The sequence below is a fragment of the Varanus komodoensis genome, unplaced genomic scaffold (genome assembly GCF_004798865.1).
Source record: "Varanus komodoensis strain SLA01 unplaced genomic scaffold, ASM479886v1 scaffold20_1, whole genome shotgun sequence".
Classification (NCBI taxonomy): domain Eukaryota; kingdom Metazoa; phylum Chordata; class Lepidosauria; order Squamata; family Varanidae; genus Varanus; species Varanus komodoensis.
In genome coordinates, this window is record NW_025335587.1 from 19,233,746 (window position 1) to 19,257,422 (window position 23,677).

At 52.4% G+C, this 23,677-nt stretch overlaps 2 protein-coding genes across 6 annotated transcripts in view; both read right to left on the bottom strand.

The window, feature by feature from the left end:
• The window catches only part of YPEL2 (yippee like 2), a 38,269-nt gene extending 35,995 nt beyond the window's left edge, over positions 1–2,274 (bottom strand). For 2 of the 3 annotated variants that reach the window (XM_044429977.1, XM_044429976.1), the window contains exon 1: positions 2,183–2,267. The gene's annotated coding sequence lies outside the window, so the exon portion shown is untranslated. Of the gene's footprint in view, positions 1–2,182 lie in introns of all 3 variants that reach the window. The other variant, XM_044429975.1, reaches the window with a different exon arrangement.
• An 8,650-nt stretch (positions 2,275–10,924) lies between these two features.
• The window catches only part of GDPD1 (glycerophosphodiester phosphodiesterase domain containing 1), a 28,874-nt gene continuing 16,121 nt past the window's right edge, over positions 10,925–23,677 (bottom strand). The window contains exons 5-11 of one of the 3 annotated variants that reach the window (XR_006414750.1): positions 22,704–22,822; positions 22,354–22,443; positions 21,018–21,151; positions 18,979–19,038; positions 17,802–17,853; positions 13,765–17,110; positions 10,925–11,357 (exon numbers count right to left, since the gene is read on the bottom strand). Coding sequence is in view for 1 of the 3 variants with exons in the window: in XM_044430311.1 (XP_044286246.1) it covers positions 16,988–17,110; positions 17,802–17,853; positions 18,979–19,038; positions 21,018–21,151; positions 22,354–22,443; positions 22,704–22,822 (578 nt within the window). In the remaining 2 variants the exon portion in view is untranslated. Of the gene's footprint in view, positions 11,358–12,335; positions 17,111–17,801; positions 17,854–18,978; positions 19,039–21,017; positions 21,152–22,353; positions 22,444–22,703; positions 22,823–23,677 lie in introns of those variants that run through there. The other 2 variants (XR_006414751.1, XM_044430311.1) reach the window with 2 other exon arrangements.

The following is a 23,677-nucleotide window of genomic DNA, read 5'->3' on the forward strand; positions in this document are numbered from 1 at the left end:
GGACTCAGCCTTGCCAGAGAAATGAGTGTACACACACACAGTTGTAACCCCCTCTTGGCTGCTCTGCCCATGCACACCTCCGTCAATCATTTCTAATATGTCAGTCCCGATCCTTCCAGCACAATGCACCCAGTGGTGATTTTTCACTGGCCACAGGTAATCAAGCCTGTGGCTATTTCAAGCTGGGTTCTATCTCTGCTTAAAGGAAAGGTTGCGATCTATCCAGGGATGTTTGTGGCTCAGCTCTGGAGGCTAGAAAGAAGCTGGGGCTCTTCCTTGGAATATGGCTTGCGGCGAAGTGCCCCTGCGCATGGGAAGAGTGCCCCAGCACAAAGCAGCTACGGGCAGCACTCTGTCCCTCTTTTCTGCTGCCCCATACAAAATGCATAGAGGCTTATCTTCCAGACAGCACCTGTCTTCTTCAGAAGTTACACCCCCATGTCAGCGGTGACATCATGGGGTGACCCATTCACAAGGCACTTTGATCTGAACACCTCCATCAGTTACCAGGACTTGGGCAACCAGAAGGCTGGGATCAGAAGCCAGCCAGGGCAGCCAAGCAAGGCAGCCAAGCCACATGCCTGCTCCCCGACTCAGCTTCCCCTTCCTTGAAATGGGCACAAGAAGCGTGCGAGATGTACTGCTGGCAAAGAGAAAAGCAGCGAGGGCCCGTCACAAAGACCTCAAGAAGAGACACCTTTCAAAGCTACCGCCGAGAATCACAGGAGCAAAACGCTCAAAGCACATCCTCAGCTTTATTGTTGTGCAATTGTGCAAGTTGTAAAAGGGGAAAAGATGCACGGCTACTTCTGTTTACATGAGCGCAGCAGCGTCTGTGGCTGAAATGGTAAACAGCTCTCTCCAACCGGATACAGACAGCTCCTGGTCTGTCTCCATTAGAAGAAGGGCTACTCCCGCCCTCCCGGGCTGGTGGGGGGCAAAGGGCCGCTCAGACGGAGCCCTCCCCAGGTAAGATCTTTTCCGATCGCACGCCACCGGCGACGGCCAGCAAGGCTGCAACAAGCCGCCTGGGGAAAGCGCCCTGGGCTGAGCCCTGAGCCGCGTGTGGGGGTTAAATTCGGGACTGTAATGAGTGGGGCGGGGGGGGGGTCGAAAGAGCACGGCGCCCCCCGCTCAGGGCCCTCCGGATGTCCCGGACTGCAACTTCCATCAGCCCCGGCCAGCACAGCCCGCAGTCAGGCATGCTGGGAGGGGGCGCCCAGAAGCTCCGGGGGGAGGCGCCCCCTTGCAGAGGGCTGCTCTCTCTTCCTTGGGGGTGAGCCCCACTGCACACAGGAAGGATGGGAGCCGCTGCAGGCGACCACGCGGGGTCCAGACGCTCCTGGAGCCCCCGGGGGGCCGCTTTCCGCCCCCGTCGAGTGCCAGCCCCACTCAAAGCAAACTGAGCAAACCTGCCCGAAGCCGCAGGGGGCAGCCGGGGGATAATGGGAGCCGAAGTCCGGGGGCTCCGGAGAGGCCCCTGGCCGGGGCAGGCTGCCCCAGGCGCCCTTCCGGAGCCAGCCCCTCCACAGGAGCGCAGCTGCTGCGAAGCAACGTGGCCAAGATCGCTCGGTGCCGAAATCCCTCTGCCTCGTCTCGAGCAGAACGGCACGAATGCCAGCGGCGACGGCGGGAAGCGGGCAGAGAGGGAGGCGGGGTTCCTCCCGCGGAGCCGCCGCCCGGGGAATCGGGAGATGCCCTCGCTCCCGGGGGGAAGGGGAGACCGGCCGGGGGAGGGTCACTGGGCTTCTCTCCCCCCCCTCCCCCTTCTCCCCCCCCCCCCCAGCGCGCGGCGTGAGCAGCGTCCATCTCCCGGCCGGAACAGGGATCTCGCCAGGGCCGTCGCGTCCCCCGCAGCCCTCCCGGAGCGCGCCGCCCGTCCCTCCGCAGCCGCTCGGGATTCCCAGGCGCCGACCCAGCGCCGATCTCCGGGCGGGCACGCCGGGGAGGCGGTCGGGCCGCGGCGGGGCAAGGAGGGGAGCTCGCCACGCGTGCCCCGCGCCCCGGCAGACCCCGGGCTCGCCGTGGCGCACGCCGCGGAGGCGCCCCGGGCCCCCAGGCGCGCCCCCCCGGGATGCACCCTCCCCAGCGCCGCGCTCCCGAAAAGACAAAGTTTGACCTGCGTGTTCTCGGTCCGCGCCGCGGAAGCATCGCGCGGGTCCTCGCGGCGCCCGGCGCTCACCTGCCCCTGCCCCTGCACCAGCCCCCGCGCGGCGCGGCAGCCGGGCCAGTCGCCCCGGACGCGAGCGGCGCGCAGCGGGAGCGAGGGCCCCCGGAGAGATCCAGCTCCGCCGCTCCCGAGGGCGCCCCTCCGCTCGCTGTCGCTCCCCCGGAGGCCCCCTCCCCATTATAAAGGGCGGCCGAGGGCCCGCCCCCGGCGCCCCGGACAGCCACCCGGGCCAGCCAATGGGCGCGCGCGGGCACCTAGCAACACCGCGCCCGTTGGCCGCCCCGACCGCGGCCCCTTCTCCCGCGGCGCCAATGGGAGGCGAGGGGCCGGCTTCCCGGGGCCGCCCCGCACGCTCGGGGGAGCGCGCTGAGTGGCGCAGGCAACAGCTGGTCGGCGCGACAGCCAATGGGAGGCGCGGAGGCCCCGCCAGCATGGGCGCTGGGAGGGAGGATAACAAACAGAGCGCAGGCGCCTTAAAGGGCCAGCGCGCGCGGGCTGCCTGCCTGCCTGCCCGCCCCGGGCCGGCCCGACCCGCCCCCTGAGCCCCGGCGGGGGCGCTTCCTCCTGCGGGCGGGCCAGCGATGGGGATCAGGGCAGCCTCCCCCCTCCAGAGGCCTTGCACCCCCGCTCCCATCATCCCCGGCCGGCGTGCCCATGGGTCTTGTGGTTCCGGGGCGGTGGAGAGCGCCACGTGGGCGTGTCCACTGCAGCCTCCAGGCGTTTGGGGCGCCCACTCCCACCGATCCCTCCCCCAGGCAGCGGGGTTATGGGCAGGGGGCGACGGCTTCCAAAACCTCTGGAGGACTCCCTGCCTCCCTGTGCGCGCCTTTCGCTCCTCCTCGCCTTGCTTCAGTGCCACTCAGCAGCCAAAGGTCCCTGGAATTAGAAACAGCGGAACAAGTTTATAAGATGCGCCAGAGGGTTTTGAAACAAACATCTAAAATCACTTTAAAACTGATGCAGAAGTTCAAAATGCAACGAGGGTGCCCACCTGTGCCAGTTGCAATGCAAAAGAAGGCACTGTGGGCTATGACAAACCGACCTTTTATTCTGTCCAAACTTGCAGAGCACTTAGGCCTAAAGTTCAAACCAGCAAAAGCAGGAAGCCTGAACGCCTGGTCAAAGAGGAAGGCCTTCACCTTTTTGCTGAAAAGAGCACAGTGCAGGTGGCAGGTAAGGGGGGGGGGGGGGGGGAGCTCACAGCACAGCAGGAGGGCAGCTGTGGGTTTGGTTGGGCTTTTGTGGCACCTTGAAGATGCCACCGCTTTAATCCTATCTAAAACCTTCATGGAAATTGTGGACTAGATAACTATGGACTCCAGAGGTGTTTGTTTTTCAAGTGCCACAAGGCCCTGGCTGGATTAGAGGCAGCAAGCGCTGACTTGGGAGGCCTGCTGTTTCCAACGCTGGCTAGTCAGAGCTTTGTTTTTATGTTATTTTAAAATATTCCCCCCCCCACCGCTGTTCCTTTTTAAACAAAGAGGCTAAAAACAACACAACATTCAAGGATAGGACATTTTGAAGGGCACCGTTCATGGGGTCAAGGCATAGAACAACAACAACAAATTACAGGACAATGAAGTGAAGCACTGGACAAAACAGAATTCAGCACTGTTCATCCTTTTCCCCGCGCTTAAAGCATTGCATACTAAATGGACAGTTTTCCCTCGACAATCAGAATTTCCAGATTTTAACCTCATTTCCATAAAATAGTCCAGAACGGGCTGAGTGGGGAGAATGCAATGCTGCACGTTCTAGTAACAGACCTTAACCTGAAAAAGAATTTGTACTTTCTTAAAAAAAAAAAAAAGCTGCGTTACTGGACTATCCAAGAACTGAAGATCTCTGGCCAGTTCACAAAATAAGGTTAGGACTAAGGCATCTGTAAACACAAGAACGCTTGTAAAAATCTGAAAACAGCCACATGATAAAACCAATGATAAAATGAACAGGAAGGACAAACTCTCTCTCTCTTGGGGGAAAAATCCTGCAGGGGGGGCAAACAAAGAAAAGGGGAACAGTTCAACCACTTTTCTTTTTCTTTCTTTCTTTCTTTCTTTCTTTCTTTCTTTCTTTCTTTTTTTTTTTTTTTTGCCAAAATGCTGTTTTTTGGCATTCCCCCTACCCATGGCAAGCATTCAAACTGGAGCCTGAGTCTGCTTGATTGCTTCTTCTCTCTTCCTCCTTTTTCCTCGTTTGTCATGTCTTTGAGACTATAACCCTAAGGGGCAGGGAAGGCCTTGTTTTTAATGCATCTCATGCAAGGTGCTCTTGGGAGCCCTTCTGAGTCAAGACAGGAGAAAAATCCTTGCTCAAAATTCTGTCAACACAGTGGAAGACACACCACAGGAAGTGGTAAAGGATGGCTTTGCCTTCCTGAGCCTGCTGTCTGTGCTAAGTGTGAAAACGAATCATTTCAAAACATTAAAATGAATTCATATATGCATCAGCATATCAACTAAAATGATTCTCTGGAGAAGATGAACAGACACAACAAATCTCATCAGGGAAACAAAGAAGCCACCTACATTAAACAAAAAAAAATGTCATTTGTTACATTTACAATTTAACAAGCAAGCAAGAGCTTCCTGAGAAAAATGTATCGGAAGTGGCTTCTGACTGCTGCTCTGCTCATTGCAGGATAAACCTGCTGATCTTCTATTTATTTGCACGCACTTGAATGCATTTTAACTATGCTACTTACTGGGCTGTGCGTATCAGTTGCCAGCCAGGCAACTCCCCGTACAGTAAGCTTGCGGCCCTACCCCTGGATGAGTGAGGAAGGACCCCTGACCCCGGCCTAGGCGGGAGACGCTGGCACTCTGCACACAGGGACAGCGGCCTCAACAGTCCCTCCAGGGGCCAAGCGGAGCGATCGAAGGGGCAGGCACGGCTTGTGCTCCCTTTTCGGGCCAGCAGCTCTGGTGGCGCTGCGGCTCAGGCGCCTGGCCTGAGCCCCGTTTAGGCTTTCACGGCTGCCGAGATGGCATTAGCTAGATCGTGACGGACTATCAAGAACCGGGGCAGCTGTAGAATGAAAAATGCCTTTTTGGAGAACACAAAGCTAGTTTCTAACGAGGGGCATCTCCCCCCTCTATGCTCTGCCAGATTTCCCCACATTTTTGGCAGCTACGAGACCAACATGACAGCATGGAAAGAACAACCCCCCCCCCAAGAACCAGGGGGTGTTTGGGCATCATCTACAAATGGAGAAATATTGCATATTTGCTCTGCCTTGCAAGGATGGAGGGCTGTCTATCTTGCATGATATGAAATACACAGAGATATTCATTTCAGGTGAATGGTTCATGATACAGCTATTCAGAACTCAGATAACCCCTCCTGAATTTACGTGTGTGCATTGGAGGGGGGAAGAGGGGTGTCCCAGGACAGAGGGAGCAGGGGCTGGACCGGACTGAGGAGCTGCACCCATGGCCATCGATGTCCCAGCATTTTTTCCGCCCACTCTTGGCCTTTTTATCTAGATGGCCAAAAATAGCCAACTCGGCAAAATCCCTGGCAGGAGGTGCGACAGGAGCGATCGCTGTCGCTGTGCCTCGTTCCAGGTATAGGATGCACGCAAGTCTCCAAGTCGGGAGGTCTGGAGAGAGGCTAGGACGGCACCCTTATGCCATTGAACCTCGCCCAAAATGCTGAAATGAGGAACGGAGCCAAGGCTTCCGGAACATTCTAAGGCCTTCTGTGAAAAAGACTAAAGGCTCAGTTCTGTGCATGTAGAAATGAATCCTGTAACTTCCCGGATTTCCCAGCCAACAGGGAAAATCTGAGTGTAGCGAGAATCGCACCAACGTTGTTAGTTTGTTTAAAAAGTCACGGTTTTTGTCAGGATACATGTGTGTCTCTACTGTATCGTTTTAAAGCACTACCTTCTTGGATGTTCCTAGATAGAAGTTGGTGTGAAAAGGGCAAAGAGCAAGGAGGAAGTGCCCCCACAGAGGGGAGGGCTCTGCAGAAATGTGTGACATTGGGAAGCAGGCTTCTTCGAATAGTTTGAACATCACATTCAGACTGGCCCCCTTACAGACATTTAGCTGGAAAGCAGGCCTGTGGGCCAGAGACAGGACACCCCCCAAACTGAACCACGGCAGCCTCCTGGCCAGGGCACTGCCCACGGTCCGTCTCACTGCTTCGCCGGGGTCCCTCTTCCCACGGAGGCCAGAGAAGCGGCTGCAAGGAAGCGGGGAGGATAGCAGGAAGGAGGAGGGCCGATCCGCAAGAGGGCTCCCAGGGCGCAGGGAGGCCGACGGCAAGGCAGGCCCCGCTGAGGCCTGGGTGCTGCGCCCTTCTCGGCCCGCTGCCCAGGCTCCATCTCGGAGAAGCTCCCCAGGGCCTGGGCTGGGGCTTGGGAGGGCCAAGGGGACAGGGCCCAGAAGAGCAGACTACCTGAGCTCAAACCTCGTGCTTCCAGGAGCAGCGTTTTCACCTCCTGGAAGGGGGAAAGAGCTGTGCCAAGTTCAGGACACCCGCTCATGCCCGGCGGGCAGAGGAAAGGGGCATGGCCATCTGTAGATGCTCAGAGAGGCAGATTCGTCCCCCGGCTGGAAGTTTGGTGCCCCCGCTCTAGACCATTCACTGTTTGGCTTGAGCTGCTTGCAGTTCTCTTTCTGACCAGCAGCCAGGGTGGCGCTGCAGCCAAAGCTCGTGCCTTCCTGCATTTCGACAGGCTGTGTACGTCTCCTGCCGAACACCTGGCTGCAAGGAATGCGTGTGCCCTGCGTGAGCACAAACACGCTGGAAGGCATGACATGAACTGCATGCTACATAAGTGAGAAGCAGCCGTTAGGAATGAAGGAAGCGGCCCTCTGCTCCTTCCTTTCTTACGGACTGGTAACAGTTTTGCAGGGTTGGAGATGCTGGGGGTCAAATCAGAAGCCCTCCACAGGCAAAGCAGGGGGCGTTCCCACTCTGCTCTGACCCTCCCCGAGAGCCGGGGCAAAAGAGCGAGACAAGAGAGCCCACCGAGCTGCGGCAAGCACCTTGGGATGACCAGCGGAGGGTCCCAGGCTGCGACCACTCGCGGCGGTGCTCACCCATGACGGGGCTACGGACAGACCGGAAGGGTGGCCGGTGAGGTTGCCCTGGTGCCCCCAAACAAGGCACGGCTTGTTACACTGTCCGGACCCTGGTGGTCGACCCTGTGGTGGGCTCTGAGCGTTGGCGACCAGCTTGCTTGGCAAGAGCGCCAGAACCTCCTTGCTCTGCGTGCCCAAGGCGGCATGTCCCTCTGTGCCAACGCAGAACTTGGGGAGAGCTGGCACGGGCTTCCTCCACTGCCTAGCTCGACTGAGAGCTCCTGCGGGCTGCATTTTTCTGCCCGGAGCCCTCTTTTCCTTTGCTGAGCTCGTGGCACTGGCTGTCGAAGGGGCTTCTGCAAGCCCCACCTTGAGAACTAGGCTCCCCTGGTGGTACTATGGTGCCACCTGGGAGCGGCTGCCTGTGGGTACCAGACACCTCTGTGTCCTCCACTCCCAGTTTTGGGAAATATTTGTGAATTCTTTTAACTTTTTACTAGCACTTGCACAACTGCAGATGCTGGCCATGTAGAGGGTCCCTGCCAGCCAAGTACGGCAGGTCCCACGCTGGGCTTCGCCCCAGAGGCGGCGGGGGTGTGCTTTCCCCCTTCTGGCTACACCTGACAGCTGTCAAAAGGTGAGATGCCAAATAGAAGCCAAGCCAAGGCACACCTGATCTTGCCTCGTGAAAAAACGGTATTGGTCTGTTCATATCCTTCATGGCAAATTCAAGGGGGATCTTTTATGTCCTAAGGGTGCTTTCACTGTTGCACAGGTTTTTATAATTCCACCGTTTTGGAAACATGCAAAAGTGTAAACAACCCCATTTACTGGAGTAGTTACCTTTGACAGCTATCAAAAGTAAAGCTCCATTTTTAAGTGGGATTTTGAAAGGGGTTTTTTGGCAGGAAACTGCACAGCTATATAGACTCTATATAAGAAGGCTGCCAGAGGAGTTCACAGCTCAGTGAGATAAAATTAAACGGCAAGACTTCCTTGGCCTAAGCGCAGGCTTACAATCCAAAAGTCAGGGCAAAAAAAGGGAGGAGGTGGGAGGGGAAAAACAAGCACCCATGCACCAGTTCCTCAAGTGCAAATGGCCTCAGTCAACTGGGATGGAGAGAGTTCAGGTCTCCTGAATGTGTCACACTAGGTGAAAGGGGGGAAGATGAGGCTGAGACACCCCACCTATAACTCTCAGGTCCAAAACCCCAAGAAGCTTCTAGTCCACTGGATTAATGCCAAGTTGTAGTTGTGTGTGCGTTTTAAAAATTCCAGGGGTATTTTTTTTACGTGGGTATCCTACTATTCTTCACTTTGCAGAGCCGTTACAGGAAGGGGAGGAACGGCAAAACCCACCATCAGTGCCCCCAGTCCCCTCAGCCTGGAGACTTGTCAGATTCTCGGCAGAGCGCTGCGGGATTTCTTTGAGTCCCGAGCGGCGTCTTCAGTTCCCAACATCGCCGACACCGCTGCATTGCAGGTCCTGCATCATTCGCAGACAGCCTAGAGAGAAATCCTCTCCGCTGGATGAATTCTAATGTGGAGGGTGGGGAGCCACGGGGGCCAAGGAATCCTTTAGGTCCTTCTGCCCTCTGGTGGGAACGAGCTGCACTGCACCCCAACGAAAACCTCCCAGACATACCGAGCAGGCCTGCAGAGGGGAAGCCCACTATTGCGCGAGGTGGGATTGCCTGACTCTTAAGGAGCAACGCATGTTAGGCACTCAAGTACAAAAAGATGCAGTGCCCTGCCTTTCCTGTCACATGCCAGTTTGCCACGCTGGCTGCAGCCACGGGCAGGGGCACCTTACCTCTTAAAAGCGAAGCTAGGGCCATCAGAGAAAAGCCCAAGCATTCGGGCCTGTGATGTGCAGCCGATCGAGCGGCCGATTTGTGCCTCCTGGGAAGCAAACGGATAGGAGGTGCTGGTCCTTGCTGGCTTCATGTTTACCTGGCCCCTCGGGAGTGAAAGGCTGTGGCAAGGAAGGGGGAAGCCTGGCTGATTGCTCAGCGCCCTCCCTCAGGTTTGCTGCACAGGCCGAGCCCAGGGAAGCTGCTGCTGCTGCTGCAGAATAAGGGGGTGGCAGGGATCGTGGCAGGAGGCCCCCCTCACCCCCAGACCCGGTGCTGTCAGCAGGGCTGGAAAACAAGAAAACTCCCATATTCACCAGCGTGCCCGGAATGGACTCCTAGGTTCTAGCCCGGCTTCATTCCAGGCTGCTCCAGAGCCCACGGGGTGAAGAGCGAGCCTCAAGCTCCAGAGGAGGAGCTGGGTGTGTTTGGTGCAGCAGAAACAAGAGGGTCTTGTAGGCCCTGAAACTGTAATATGATTAATTCTGGAACAAGCTCTGTTGAGCTCACTTCTGCAATTGCCTTATTAAGTCACAATACCGCTCTCTTTGGGGGAACAGTTCTTACAAAAATCAGGCAACCATGACCCTCCACTCGGGAACAGCATGAAATGACGGTGGAAGAACAACTCGTATGGCAATACATTTAAAATCAGCATGATGTGAGCCTGGGGGATTGGACGAGAGTTGAATGGGACAGAAACACAACTTTCAGGCCTAGCTTGGCACATCTTCTTTGTGAAGAAAATGCAGGTGGTGTGTCCCCATGGAAACCACATGGCCAGTGCTTCCTGATTCAGGATCATTTGAGAGAATGCCCCCAGAGAGAACCATCTGAAAGGGGATCTGGTCCTCCCACTCCCACCTGAAGGTTTTTGCAATCCAGATGTCGGTGGAGGAAGACAGCCATTTGGAAGAAACCAACAGCCAGGCGTGGGTCCCTAGAAGATTCTCAAGATGCTGGCTATCTTCCTAACAGAGACGTGGATGTTTGGGGACCCAGCAAAGCTTGCCGAGAGCCATGCCCTTCTGGCCCTTTTCCTTTCATGCCCAGCGACTGGCGGTGTTTGAGCCTTTGTGTATTCCCACCTCCTGTTCTATGAAAGGTTGAAATTTGCCCCCTCAAACTTGTGAAACAGCAGTAAGAGCTTTTAAAAAACTATATGCGACCTTGTCATAAAGGGCAGCATACAAATGTTTTAAATAAATAAATATTATACCGTGCCAGCAGTTTTGGCCTCACCCAATCCCTGGAACATGGCCCCCAAGAGCTTCTCCAAGCTGGAATTCAGCCCGAGCGCTGAAAGGGATGCGGTACCCCTGCCCTGGAGCCCAGTATGGGAGCACTGGAGTTTAGACAATGTCTTGGGAGTGCGAGAGGCAGCCTTCCCCAACCTGGTGCCCCACAGATGCTTTGGACTCCATCTCCCCTCAGCCACAGCCAGTATGGCCAATAGTCAGGAATGCTGGAAACTGTAGTCCAGAACTTCGGGAGGGCATCGAGCTGGGAAAGCTCCAATCATGCTCCATTTGGGTATCTGTAGATGCAAATATGAACCCAAAAGCCTCCTTTCCAAGGAAGCCAAAGGTGCTTCAGCACTGCCCCCCAGATTACTCACCACTGCATGTGCTTTCTAACTTGTGGGAAGGAGTAACTCGAAATCCTGCTAACACAGTTCAGTTCAATTCAGCTGCTGTTCAAGAAGCAGAATGTGCGACCCAAGGAGACGGGGACAAGTTCTGAAATATTCAGCACTCATGACTAAGTCCAGGAAACGCTTCCCGGGCAGAGCTGAGGGGAGTCGGCACTTTCCTTCTGGCAGCATCTTCCTCTTTAAGGCATTACTTGTAAAGATGATTTTCCTCTGAACAGCACTGTGTGGCTGAACAAATGAACAGAGCAACCTGCCATTTCGAGAGCCTGGATTGTACGTTAATGATCTCAGCTGTTGGCACAGAAACCTGTCTTTAGGACCAGCTTTTGCTGAAACGCAGCAGCACAGGAAATGAAGTCAACAGCATGGTATGAGGCAGGCATTTTCTAAACCAGGATTCCACCCTTTGGTGCAGAGTATTTCAAGGGCACAAGAGCAGGTGGAACAGTCAGATTAATCTAGCCTAGTCTCTCATCTCCAACGACGGACAATCAGATGCTTGATCTGAAGGAAAAAGCGCTCTCTCTCTCTCGCTCTCCTGCCACTTTCCTCCAATAACTGGTATTGCATGTATGCTGTCTATGAATAGAGAACATGCACCTCAGCTCTTGAAGCAAACACCATAATCAACCATGGCTGTTCTGTACCTGAGGGAAGGAATCAAAATTACGTATCAAAGTAAATAAGCGATGCACCAGGAAAAGTATTTAAGGATGATAAAAGTTTGTACTTCCTCTGTGCCATTTTCTGCATTTCCTTGTTACAGGAGGAGGCAGAGTATCCCATGGATGCTAGAAATCCTGCTTAACTTCCCACCTCCCAGCTTTTCAATTCCCTCAGGTACCGATCACCTGCCATCTTTTCTTTGGTGAGGGAAAGAAAATGGCATGTGCTTTGAAAGAAATGTAGGCCAAGTCCAGGGATGCTAATCCAAACCCCACATTTCCAGAGGGGGGGAAAATACCAACTACATTTATAGAAAGAGGAAGGCTAGATGCAGGAGGAGGGAGACTGGAGGGATGGTTTGAGACCACAGGGCGGCTCTCTTGCTGAAGCAGTTCTGTATCTTGTCTCGGGCCTCCAGCCAGTCCTCCTGCGGCCTCGGATAATCCCTCCTCCCCAGTTGCTTGGGGGGTTTCCTGACTGTCGCAGCCTTTTTCTTCCATTCCAACAAGTGATGAAATGCCTAAAGCTTGGTTTCAGGCTGGCATGTTGGTCCTGATCCTTTTGGTCCCAGCTGTTTACCTTCAAGTCCCCCATAGCCCACCAAGAGCATCTCTCCAAAACCGAAACTGGGTTTGCACTTTTGCTTTAGAAATGGTTTGTGGATGACTGGAGTGAAGGAGAAGTTGCTCGGTTCTACTCTGATGAGCCCTTTGAGCAAGGGGGAGGCACTGGCCAGGAATTTTCATGAGCTTTGAGAAACCTGAATAGTTTCTAGACCTAACTTACAGGATATGCTACTAAAGTCTTCAATAAGTCTCACAGAATTCATAGGCCATGAGATCAAGGCAAGGCAAAGAAAGACCAGAAGCGGCTGTTGAAGCAAGGGGACAATACGTTTCCCAGTTCCCCTAGCAATCAAAGAACTTTGTTAAGAATAAAAAGACAATGATTCTTTGATACTTCACAGCATATATTTCTATATAATGCCCGTGTCACATTGCTATCTACATTTACGAAGCACCACTGGTGCCAGAGAAATGTTTCAAGTGCATGGAGTGTTTGTAGTATCCTTCATCACATTAATAATTCTCAATCACAACATTAAAATTAAAAAAGTCAAGACTGCATCCATCCTTTTTTAAATATCCAGGACATGAAACATCTTGTTCTCTCGCAAAGAAAACTGTTCTCAAGGCTTACGGCAAGGTATAATAACCTGTCCTTCAGCATCTTTCAACCTGGTGCCCTGCAGATGAGTTGGGCCTGCTGAGGGGTGCAGGCTTGTGTAGTCTGGAGGGCACCAGGTTGTGGAAGAAACTGATCTTCAGCCAGGGCAGTTTCTGGGGTCGTCTGCCAATTTGGGGTGAACGGGAGGCATGAACTGTTATCACCCTGGAGTTAAACTGGCCTGTTGAAGTTTTAGAGCTTCCATGCAATCGTTTCAGCAGGTGAGACATGTTTGGAGACCTGGGTGTACCTGATCATCTTCAGAGAAGATTGTTCCACTTTGATGGGGGGCTGCCGCACCCCCATCCAACCATCTGGCCGATCATATCTCACGTCAGAGATCTAATCTGCTGCCAGGGAATTTACGCTCAAGCGCTACAGCTGTGCTGGTCCCAGGAAGCAAGACAAATCGCTCCCAATTTGGAAAAAGGAACAGTCCGACTTATGAATTGCCCAGGAGCCTTCATACAAAATTGTACGAGCCCGTTTTTACTCTATAAAGGCTGGATGTTGAAATAGTGTAATTAACAAGCCACCTGTTTTCTGGGTGAACCAGATCATAAGTTGGCATATGCTATATACTGGGTTGGACATCCGTGACGCAAACTTGCACTGAAAGAGGTCAGCCCGGTGAAAGAACAGCTTGAAGCGCAATCATGGATATGTCTAGACAGAAAAATGGCCTGCAACTCACCGCCAGCCCTGCAGCTTGGCATCTCCTGTGAGTTATAGTCCCTCCACCCTCCATCTAAAGAGGCGGACGACTGCGCCCTTAATTGCCTGTTCTCTGCAACTGAACATCCAGAAAGTTAACTATTGTGAGTGGCAGGATCACTTTATAATGAGCACTGGCACACGGCTAATTTGCATCAGATGCCAACTCAGTTGCGAGGGCTTCCTTCAAAATTAGTTAGACGCTCTAATGAACGAGGGTTCTAAAAAACCTGAAGACGCCAAGCTCTTCTCCAGGGTTTCTGGGATGAAAAAAGGGAACGAAGAGTTGAGAATGGGAGTGGGAAGGGGGTCACTGTATATTTTTCTTCAAGACAAACCTTTTCCACAGGCGACATCGTGCATTCAGGTAGTGTGCACAACTGAGGGCACGATCCTAGGGGTTGTGCCCTTGATTGTAAGCGCCTCAAGTCGGAGGCTGACAGTCACCTGATGGTGTGGTGGGAGGAGTCATGGAGGCCATCTTGGCTGCCTTTCCTCTCATGCTGAGTTTCTTGCTAGACGGGCTTTTGTGTCCTGGCCTCGCCTGTCTCCTTCCCTTCTCACCCTCTGAAATGGCCCCACGATCTTTGCAGCAGTATGGAAAAAGAGCTAGCCTTAAAGAAACAAAACCAAACAAAAAAATCAAACACAACCTGCATTAAGTATGAAATACAAGGAGTTCTACACATGGTCTCTCAGGTCTACATTTTGCACAGTGCAGCTATATAACCTGATGAATCACTGACAGTACATGGTAACCACCATTTGGGAAACAGCTAATTTAGGATTTGACTACACGTCCCATTTTCACACCGGGTCAGGTTTTTTTTCCTGTACAGATTAGGTGGCGGATAGACTGGTTCTCCTTCCTTGGACTGAACCTGGAACACAGCTTGCCCTTTCACCTTCTTCACCTGAAGTGAAGCGGAATTGATACGAAGCTAAATCTCTTCCAGTTCTGAAGACAAAGCAAGTCGCGAGCTTTCAGAACCGAATGCGGCTAGTCTACAGAAACGAGGGAGCCGAACTGGCATGGCTGAAACACCCAGTGAGGCCACTTATTACATTTATGCTGTCAGTCAAGAATCCCATAATCGTGCTCTCAAGATCCTGTAGACATAATACAACATTGCCAGTATGCGCTGCCTGTCTTCCTCTTGCAAGAAACTCGGGGATAGTTTACAAGGTTCTCCTCCTCACAATGTTATCCTCACAACAACCGTGTGAGGTAGGCTAGGCTGGGGGTTTGTGACTGGCTCAAAGGCGCCCAGAGAGCTCCATGGCTGAGAGGGGATTAGAACCCAGGTCTCGTGCGTACCAGTCCAGCACCCTAACCAGTACACCACACTGTTCTTAGGCATGTCCATTTTAATGAAGGAAGTGGTGTTTTATCACAGATTCTCTGAAAGAGTTATTTTTAGTTCTCTGACCCAGAAATTGCTACATTACCTCACAGTACAGATCAAGCTAAGCTTAGAGAGACTACATACAAGCACACTTCGGTATGTACATTCTACAGTTTCTAGAGGAGACACTTGCCCGGTTTCCATCATTTCTTAAAGTCACATTTGTATCAAGGCCATCCAAGCATACAGAATGATGCAGATGGGGTTTTTAAATGGCCTGTGCTGTCCTCACAACAGCCCTGTGAGGTGGCCTGGGCTGGGCGACTGACTGCTCTAAGTTTCCCAGTAAAACCTGAAACCAAGCAGGAATCTCAGCTCGGGTCCAGAAGACACACTCAACTCCCTGTACCACAACCACTCTGCCCTTTGCACAGCTTCAGTGTGTGGCTTCCTTGCCTTGCAGTTGCAAAGGCTTTATTTAAACCGGATGCCATTTCATTTCCAGCCGACTTCAAGTCAGGAAACAGTCTCATGATGGGAAGCCAGAGACTACCTGCCAGTGGCGGGCGAGACTCTCATGGGATGCAACGCTTGCTCCAGACACGCTGCCACGGGGCGACAGCGGTCCAACGACAACGAGAAATGCACAGAGGTAATTCTAGACACACCAAGCCGGCGGACTAATTCAAAGAAGCCAGAAGGTTTCCACTGAACAGTTCAACCTTGGCAAGAGTGACTAGGTGGAAGGAGCACACAAGCCTGGAATCTGTAAGACCAAGCAGTCCTCTTGCATTTCGAATTTTGCCAAAGGAAAGGCCGCCACCGTTCCATGCCGGTTTTACCATTACAAATGTTCCATTCACAGACAAAGGCGAGTGAATCCTAGTTGAAAACACTTCAAATTAAGATGGCAACCTGTCACAGCAGAAGCAGCCTTGTACAATTAACATGCTCAGAGATCCCTAATGAGGACGTAACAAACACGGAGTCGAGTTCTGCATTTTGCTTTTGGTCAAACACCCGCAGCCGCTCCCCAAGATGGGCAGTTCCATGAGCTACACTAGGGACTGGCCGCTGGAGCTCCTGGCTTCAGATCTGCCAGCCTGGTCAGGGCTGTCAGAGCAAGGGACTCAAGGAAGGGTGGATTCCTTGGGGTCCACCCTGTGGATTCCCCAGCAGACTGGCCTTCCCATGCCGCATGGACCCTGCTGGGCTTGCAGACCAAGTCTTGGCATTGTCTGTATTTTTGTGCATTTAGCCACACAAAAATATGTAAAATAAAAAAGGTTAAAAAGGCACAAATCTGACTGTAGTTTGAAAAATTTGTGTTTCGGGGAGGATTTGTGCCTTTTTGGTTTGTGTGCATCTGGGGGCGTGCAAATTTGTGCAAACATGCACAGACACACCTGTGCACATTCGGAGCCCACAAAACTGGCAGGCAGAGGAAGGTCATCAGAAAATTGCGGGCGGAAAAGCTCTTTCCATTCTCTCATCCCCACCCCCCGTGACCGATGCAGCAACAGAGGAAAGTACGTGGGGGAAACAGAGTCTGCGACGAAACGGAACTCACAGCTTACCTGGAGGAGGGAAAAGGGTGGGAGCGTAACCTATCGCTCCCTTCTGAAAGTGGCCCCCAGTAAATTGTCCTTATGTGGAGAGGACAGCACACGTTAGCAAGGAGAGCTTGCCCAGCTTTTCTACTCTTTCAGCTTCTGTTTCATGAGCCCCGTCTCAATAAACTACCTGGGGTTAGCAGGTAATTTTAGCCACACCAGCCGGTCTACTGGGAATATTTACATGTTCAAAGCGGTAAAAGAAGTCTCTTGCTGGAATGTCTTCCATGTGCAAACTTGGGGAAACCTGAACTGCAAGATCTAGCAACAGGGAACAGTAGTCTACCCCTCCCGAACTGGATGGAGCACATGGTTTGGGGATGACAGACGCCGTAGTCCAGCAAAGCCGGAGGACCAGGCTGGGGAAGGCTGCAGTGAGCGATGCCGGCTGCCTCTATGGGCGACCCTGTCAGCACCTCACCTCCTAGACAAGTCTATTCGGTTAGAGTCGGACCACTAACCAAGCTGCTTACAAAAAATAAAAATAAAATGTAAACTATGCTGCTTAAAATGGTAAATAAATATAGCTGTATACAATCTCCAGAGGTGCAATGACTTAAGAATGAGGTAATAAAACCCAGATGTTTATGTCCGGTGGCTGTTATTGGGTGAACGTCTTGCTGAAATTGTCAGACAGAAGGGTGAGCCTCCTGGGCTTGTTTCTGTCCGCTTTGTTTTTCTGTTTCGAAGAAAAACGATCTTTGTCTTGCTTTACGCTGGGTAGGCATGCAAGAAGTTCTTCAGCTTCGTGGGGTAGTCTGTCATCACACCAGTTGCTCCCAAATCAAAAGCTCGCTTGTATTCTTGCTCTTCATTTAGGACCCAGATGTACACCTGGAGAGGACAAAAGGGTAAACCAGCTCAGAAGTGTAACTGGCAGCCCCCCCCCCCCGTTTGCCACTGGGCTTTGCTTTTCGGCCCTTTGATGAAAACATGACGACGTACGTGCTGCAGCGCTCGCTTACTTCCACCCCTTATCACCCCTTCCCACTGGCATACGGGCTGGAAGCTCTTCGGGGCAGCAGCGCCGGCTCTTGCACGTGCCCATGTGCATCAGCAGTGGGAAATTTCGCATTTCTGCTGCCTTCTTGACTTTAAAATGCCCTCGCCAGAGGACTTTAAAGAAGCCCTGCAGAGCTTGGAACTGGGCTGCTTTCTTCAGCCCCCAACAGGCAGAGGAGGGACCAAAGAGGAGTTGCTCCCAGGCAAGCTGATGGAGGGGACCCACCCGCTCGGCCTCCCCTTTCAGAACGGCCTGGCGGAACAGCCGCAGACACATCGAGACCTTGGCCATGGGTTGTGGCTGCCAGCCAGCCAGCCTGCCACTCACTCAAGGTCCCTGCAGCATCTTTATTCTCGTAAAGCAACTTTCTCCTTCTTTGAGCTGGCAGGAAATGTCTGTTACCAGGGCAGGGGCAGCCATGCAAGGCATAAGTGACTGCCAGAAGCTTGATTGGCTGCCCGCTGTGAACCAGCCACACACCGAACAGAACAACGCATTTTAAAAAGCTGTGTCACACCATACCTGAATTCCTCGAGCAGTGAGGTGGTCAAATAATGCTTTCCTCATTAACAATCTGCAATAATGGGGAGAGCAAGATTATTTCTATGTCTCCAGACAAGTATTATGTTCTAAAGGGACTCTGTCAGAAAAGAATATTAGATCCTTTTCTCCACTAAAATTGCACTTACGCCGGCTCACAAAAGTTAATGTAATGCAAGCAACCTAAGGGGGCAATCGCATTATGGGGAGGAAAAGCCTCCGCGCACGGAGGCTCAGGGGCGTGCCAGGCAGGGGAGGGGCAGCAGGAAATGGTACCCCTGCCTCCCCATCCCGTGCGGCATCTTTTGAGGTGGGCCTTTTGCCCACCCAGCTGGGACTTTGCGAGGAGGGTGGAAGGAAGGCCTCTCTGGGCTCCGCTCCGTTCCCCTCCCCTCCTGCCAAAATGACCCTTTTTACTTCTCTCTGAGGTTGTGTATCTGACCCAAGAGGCGGCCAGAGCCCCTCTTTAATTTGTTGGCCCCGAGGGGACAAGGAGGGGCTCCGATTCCTTCCTCCGACCTCTGAGTGCTGTCTCCAGACCAGGATCAGCAAATCCGAAGCATCCTACGGTTGCTTGGACAAGGAGCTTCATGGCTCCATAGGGAGAACTCTGGTCTCCCAGATCCCAGCCCAGCCCTCTAACTGCTACACTACACGAGCTCTTTCACACGTGTAGGAGGGACTGACTCATGCAGAGATGCAGCGGGCTGCCTCCTCTGCAGTTGTGTGCTGTGGAGAAAAGCACCGCAGCTCGGTGGGAGAGGCCCTGCCTTGCCTGCAGAAGGGCCCCGGTTCGGTCCCTGGCATCACCCCGGAGGGCTGTGGGAAACGTGGGAGAGCCAGTGCTGTGGGCCAGTCTCAGAAGCACTGGGCCAGACCAGCCTGGTCCGAGCCTGTGCCCGCTGCTGAGCATGTCCCAGCATGGCGTCCGAGAGTTCACAGTATCCGACCGTGGGCCTGGGAAGCAGGATGGAGCATGGCAGCGGGGGGGTGAGGTTGGGTAAGGCCTGCTTCGAAAGCAGACCCTCTGGCTCGGGCAAGAGATGGCCACCCATGGAAGTAATGGGTGATGTCCTCTCTTCTGTACGACCGGACACACACCAAAGAGGGGAGGGCAGCAACCGTGCGCCAAGGGTCCCAGGAAATAGCACTGCCTTACGTGTCAGTCAGCCATATAGTAAACCGCTGGCTTCTTGAGATCGTCCCTGATTCTTTCAACCTGAAAGCAGAAGGATGAGCATGTGCTTACATGCGCTGTCAGACGCAAGCGGGAGAACGAAAGGGAGGCAGGCTCACGAGTGGCGGACCAACAGGATGGGACGGGGGGCACGCTTTCCGCCTTCAAGCTCATCCCCACTGTGCAGGGAAGAGAGGTGAAGGCCTTTACATGGGAAAGTGCCCAAGCCTATGATGTGCCCAAAGCCACGTGAGGCATGGTGCCCATCCCAAAACTGTTCTGAAATCGAAACAGAAGTAGCTGAAGAAAAGTGCTCCTTATCTCCAGTTGCAAAAGTGGGTTATGTTTGGAATGAAGAACTACACATTTGAAGACTAGCTCTTTCCCAGAAACAAAGTTCTCACGTTCCCCATGGTCTAAATCACACGAGTGTATAGACGACAGGTTCGTGTGAGCAGGCAGACAGGGAATGAAGTGCAGCACTGAGTCAGACTTCCTGAAGAGCTGTTTCTGTTTCGGAGAAGCAGATACACATCTTCTACCCTCCACACCCATTTCTAGCCCTTTGTGCAAACACCTTTGGAGCCAGGAGGTTTTTCCAACGGTCGAAGGGCCTTCTTCAGGGCTGTGTTTAACTACCTGCCTCCTCCGCGATTAGCAAAAAAGCTATATAATTTTACAACTGAAAGGGAAATAACTGAACTATTCTAATTGGGCATAACTGATAAGATCATAGATCAGTTTTGTGCAAGTACGGCATTATCAACTAAACTTTAGAGGGATGCACGTGTAACGGAGAACTAGTTTCAGGGCTTTGTGGAAACTGAAGGGTCAACTCTGGGCATGAAGGACTGGCTGTCTCAGCCGGAGGACGACTCAGGGAAAACCAGGGGCCAAGGCTGAGATTTGATAGCACTGGGAATGCAAAACACCCTCAGTTGCTTCCAAGGACAGAGCCATTCACTCCTCTTCAAAGCCAGAGATTGTTGACCTGAAGGGTGCACCATTTTCACCTGGGTACTGCCTGGAAACGTCACTCCATGAGTCATTTGTTTGAGCAAACTGGATAAAAGCAGGGGGATCGGGGTTGTCATGTGCTGAATCCAGTGTCTGGCCCCAGGCGTTTGGGGTTCGGGGACCCGGGGGGGGGAGGCAAACCCTGCTGGCCACTCAGAGGTGGGGCCTCAGGGGCAGCTGAATGTTGCAACACATACTTTGACAATGCATTTATACTACACCGAGTTTTTATACTATTGTGAATTGTTTTCCCACTTGCTTTCTCTCCCCTTCTCCCCTCCAATATGCAGTCTCTGGCTGCACATACTATCCTGCAAGAGGTGCCACGAAGAGGCCAGAGCGTTCCTTTGAGTGCCTTTCTGTTTGGAAGGGAAGAAAGATGTTAATTCTGGAATCAGCTTTGAAAGATTAAGCTGCACTTCCCTAATGCTCGGCATTCTAGCTTCACTTGTGTCTATGGGTACAAAGCCAGTCTGGCTGGCCAGCTTTAACATAAAGGCTTTAATTAGAAAGCTCGTCCAGATCTGATCCTGGACAGTCAAAATATTAGGCTAGATAGGAAAATCATCTGAGCTGGTTTCACGTTTAAATGCTAGCTTACTTAAGTTCTGTTCTGCTTTTCGGCCAAAGAGAATGGCACTCAAGGCGGCCAATACGATGACCGAGACGTACAAAACCTTAATCGAAACAGTTCATAAACATTATTTAACCCCACAATTAAACACACAAAGAAGTAAACAGCATCAAACAGTTAAACTGGCTTTCGGCAAGCGAGCAAAGAATGTGGGCAAAGACCTGCCAAGCACAATATCCCTCTGCCAGCTAGGGGAAGCACAATCGAAAGAGGGCAACCTGCCTGCAACGTGGAAGGAAGTTCTAGAGCTTGGGAGTGACCCTGAAACTGTGACAGCCGGGGGAACCGGCTGACTGCACCAGGCTGGCACCGCCAATGATTTTGCTGACTTCCCCCTTATTCTGGAATACTTGCAAAACAGGTTACTTACTTGAGGATGATGGAAGGCATGGGAATCTCCAAGAATTCCTCGAGGATGGGAAAGAACGGCAGCAGGCCGGTATAGAACAGGCCGAGGAGGAGGAGGACACGTCGCAAGCAGAAGAGGATGGGGATGTGGGCGTTCTGAAAGCAGGGAGAGCACGGTATGAACACAGGGCATTTAATTCACAGCCAAGACCGGTTAGAACAGGAACCGAGCAAGACGGACCCGGTTTTGTTCTCCACCTTCACTGTGATCCGGAACCACCTCTAGTTTTTAGTGAGGTTTAGAAGGCCCCACCATTTTTCATTGGATTCTTCCATGCCAGCTGCAGCTCAGAGGGAGAGTTGGGCCTCAGGGAACCGCGCAGGCCCCGGATGAGCTCACAGAACCCTTGTGAGCAAGGGAGCAACTCAGTGGCCAGGACTGTCTGACAAAGCTGCAGAAAGCTCGCCCACTGGGATGAACAAAACACGGAGACGCGCTAGGTGCTCCGTAAGCCCTCTGGCTGCCTACGTGCCCGCAAACTGTCCTGCCCCCAGTCCTTTGCTTATGGTCCGGGGGACGCTTACCTATGAATACCATACAAGCAGCATTCCCCAGTAGGGCAGCGTCAAGTATCCCAGCCTGTAACTCCCATCAGCCACAGCCAGTGGTGAGGAATGATGGAAGCGGCACATCCAAATGCCCAGAGGGCAATAAGTGGCCCACCTGCCATTAAGTGGCTGCCAAGCTTTAGCCTGTTCTGGTTGGTGGTGTGACCCTGAACCTAATAGATCTCTTGTTCCGATGGTGCACGAGCCGCAGAACTGCAAGGCCTTCTGGGGGCTGACAAACAGTAGCCCCGGTCTTTGGCGGTTTTGCCCTGTTATCTCACTCACACCCAAGTACCATCCAGGATTTGGTCAAAAAGCAAAACATATGTTTTGGGGTTTTTTTAAGGATTTCTGAAAAACCAAGCCAAGCTGACCAAAAGAAATCTCAGTCCACCAGCTCAAGTGGAAATATAGGCATGTTTTCAAATGTCCCTGAAGATAAACTTGTAATTTTAGCCAAACAGGAGAGAAAGTTGACATGGGGCAGATGAAACGGTAAGCAAGATGGAGTGTGTGACAGAGTCCTTGTCTGACTGGAGGTCTTGGTTCTGATTCCCACCCTGCCACAGACCCAATTGGGCGACCCGGGTCTAATCATACTCTTAGCCTAACCCACCTCACAGGGTTGCTCTGAGGATAAAATGGGGGAGGGAGATGGAGGATAAAATGAGAAATAGGCATTTTCCTGACGAGCAACATAAAACGGTTTAGAGGAGAAATTTACCACAGAGGCATTCTGGGTCACATACCTCTTTGTGACACTTTTCTACAACTTCGTGGCTGACACTTCCCCAAACAGTCAAATGTTCTCTTTTGTAAAAGCTCACCAGTTCCGAAACCTGGGATCAAAAAAGAAATGGAGATTTGTGCCCTGTTTTTGTAGGGATGCTTTGATGAATAAATATAATCCAGCTGCTTTCAGCAACAATACCCTGATGTCCTTTCCCAAAGGGATGTGTGAGCATGCTGGCTTTTGAAGCACAAGGACGTTGTGCTAAATCATTAATTTAGCCCCCAGGACACTGGTCTCCAAAGCAAGAGAGCCAATCTTTCTCCGATTTGGTGCTGTCAGGACACAGGCTTAGGCAGAGGGACTCACCTTCTTAATCAGCAAGTCATTGTTCACCTTGATGTCTACGTTGATTGGTGTGTGCGGGAAGGCCTCAAACACTTCCTTGAGCAAAGGGATGCGCTTGTCTTCACCCTCACAGTGGCACTCTGAAGGACACGAGCAGAACTGGGTTGCTACTGGGGCATGTGCCAGTGATTGTCATATGCAACTGAAAGAACCAGGGTTGTTTCAAACACACCAGGTGGCAGCAAGTCAGGATCTGCTACTGAGGGACTATAAAAAGCTGCCATATTGAACATCAAACCACCGGCTCATTCAGTTCAATGTTATCTATGGTAGGGCTGGGCCGAAGGCAGGTATGAATTTACCAGTAGACCTCCTAACTGTAGGCCAATCTACAGCAGAGCAAAGATCGCTAACCTCCAACTGTGTAATGGTTGCAATGGGAAAATAAAACCTCCCTGCTCAAATGAAAAGGGCTTGGGGTAACCAGGAGCAGTCGCATGTGCAGAAGGGACTATTAACGCGGTCTAGTTCTTGTGCTCAAAACTAGTCGTGGGGTCAAAATTCCCTGCTCTATGCTGACCGGCAATGACCCAGACAAAGTACCCAGACAGGAATCTTCCTCAGCCTGCAAAACACCTGCTTGACCACTTTGTTAGTACCCCTCCTTTTACATCAGAGGTTTCTGATGAGGATAGCTGCATAGACTCATTTTCGGGAAACCAATGATCGCAGTTATCTTCCTTTAAAAATGTTAGAGTCCCCTTCACACAGCCTTGCCCTCTTTAGCATGAAGGTTTTCCTGGAAATACCCTGATCCTAAATGCATCTACTCAGAAGTAAGTCTCTCTCCGGATCCTGCTAACTTTGAGCTAGACCAATATTATCGCCATATTAAAAGTGTAGCAGAGGGCAAGGCACCTAATCCAAACAGGATATGAACTTCTCTGTGGTCTCTGTGCATCATATGCATGGGCTCGGCCCCCTTGTGGGACCTG